Source organism: Brassica oleracea, unplaced genomic scaffold (genome assembly GCF_000695525.1).
Source record: "Brassica oleracea var. oleracea cultivar TO1000 unplaced genomic scaffold, BOL UnpScaffold00854, whole genome shotgun sequence".
NCBI classification, from domain to species: Eukaryota; Viridiplantae; Streptophyta; class Magnoliopsida; order Brassicales; family Brassicaceae; genus Brassica; species Brassica oleracea.
Genome location: NW_013617482.1, coordinates 1 through 2011, shown reverse-complemented (window position 1 = coordinate 2011; position 2011 = coordinate 1). Strand labels below are relative to the sequence as shown.

The 2011-nt window shown below is 45.4% G+C and overlaps 2 protein-coding genes across 2 annotated transcripts in view; both read right to left on the bottom strand.

Moving 5' to 3' along the window:
* The window catches only part of LOC106320238, a 777-nt gene extending 155 nt beyond the window's left edge, over positions 1–622 (bottom strand). Inside the window, exons 1-2 of the mRNA XM_013758606.1 lie at positions 406–622; positions 12–209 (exon numbers count right to left, since the gene is read on the bottom strand). Coding sequence (XP_013614060.1) covers positions 12–209; positions 406–622 — 415 coding nt within the window. The remainder of the gene's footprint in view (positions 1–11; positions 210–405) is intronic.
* Positions 623–643: 21 nt separating this feature from the next.
* On the bottom strand, positions 644–1354 carry LOC106320237. Its single transcript, XM_013758604.1, has one exon. It carries the CDS (start codon positions 1352–1354, stop codon positions 644–646), a length of 711 nt encoding a protein of 236 aa, XP_013614058.1.
* Positions 1355–2011: the final 657 nt, after the last annotated feature.

Below are 2011 nucleotides of genomic sequence, written 5' to 3'. Positions count from 1 at the left end.
AAACTCTTTGCCTTGAATGACCAATGGAACATTCTTGATACACTGATCTTCTTGAAGGGTTCGGTCTGCGGCGGTCAAGACGGCTACGTTTATCCTGTCAACCACAAAACAATCCCAAAACCGGGCAGTTACTTCAGGGGTCACAAAACTATGTGTTGCCCCCGAGTCGAACAATACATGTGTGGGTTTACCAGCAACATGTATGGTTCCTGCCACAGTAACTCAATCAACAATATCTCAATCACAAAAAAAATACTAATCCAAATTCACGCAATAATCAATCATAATCCAAAATTTCTAAACGCGCAACTTAGCGATCAAGCAATCTATACTTAACCAGCATACTAACTAGGTTCCAGGAACTAAATTCCATTCAATAAAAAGAGGAGGTTAAGCACCCAATACCTGTGATGGGACCGCTTGACGGTCCTGCATTGTCTGGGTTTTCTACGCCTAAGGCATAAACCCTACCTCTTAGGTTTTGCTTCTTTGGTGCTTGCTCAATACCTGGACGGCTAGGAGGATCTCGGATCGCGTGAGGGGTCGCATCGATTGGCTTGTTTGGACATGACGATGCATAATGGCTCTTCCTTCCACAGAAGAAACAAGTGACATCTTCCATCCTCAGCCATGAATAACCTTGCTAGTTACTCCGTTGTCTGTTGGGACAAACCTTGGAAATGTGTCCCGGTTGATCACATATGTAACATACTCCGGTGTTACTGCAATAATTGGTTTGGCCTCCAAATTTTTGTCCTTTGCCTTTGTTAAACCTTGGACCCTTATTGAAATTTGGTCTTCCTCTTTGGCTAAACTTGGTATGTCCACCAGAATGCGGTATGGTCATCCTTTTAGCCTCCAATACAGTCTCAACATTAACAACTTTTTCCACCAGATCCGATAAGCTGCTAAAGTTGCTTCCAGCTAAACGACTTCCAAGCTCCGGCTTCAATCCGTACATAAAGTTACAGATCATAGTTTCTTCATCTTCACGCCCATCAAAAATGTGTCGCCTCAACCTTGTGAACTCAGATTCGTAACTCCTCACTGGCGTATCTCCTTGAACAAGGTTCAAGAATTGGCGCTCCAACCGATGCTTCGCTTCTGGAGGAAAATACTTCCTCTCAAACTCTCCCTTGAACGATTCCCATGATGTGATGGTGTGTCCACGCTGCATGTCTATACTGTCCCACCATCCTGTTGCGTCGCCTTCCAAATAGTACACCGCGATCTTCTTCTGATACTCCTCCGGACACTCCATAGCCTCAAATTTCTTCTCTATCATAGTAATCCACTTGTCGGCTTCAATAGGATCTGATCCTCCTTTGAACTTGCAGGGTCTGATATTCTTCATGGTAGATAATAGCTTGGAAACTTCATTGGTTGAGTACGCCTTCCTTGGTTACCAAGTGCCTCGGTCATCACGTCATGTAAAGGCTTCAGGGTGTTTTCCGCTCCTTGATCTTGTGGTCCTTCAGTGGCACGGTTCTGATCTGGCCTTGGGTTTGATTGAACGGATTGATCATGTTGATGTCTCCGGTGCCAAATACGACTTGGACTAATACTCGCCAAACTGTCTTCCCTCACTCTAGTCCTGTTACTGTACACAGGGAAAGATCTTTCTCTGCAGAGGGGTCCTATCGTGTCCAAACATCTCACTGATGCCATTTCCATCCTCCTGATCTGATCTGTAACCCAATCCTCCGCCTGTCCAATCCATACCCTCTCCCCATGTCCGACCTCGTCCATCATCACCTGTCCCGCGATTAGCCATCTTCACACAATCAAAAGGGTAAATCATATTCCTATTACGGGAAGCGGCTGGTTTCCTAATCATCTTTTTACGACTCCTTTGGCTCGATAAAAATCGTTAAAAAGCACTTGTGTCACGCATGGACGAAACCATGCTCTGATACCACCTCTGTAACACCCCTGAACTGTTCTAGGCATAGGTCGAACCACCAGCCAACAATCAAACAAGAACATGACCGACGACCCGACCGTCTACCAA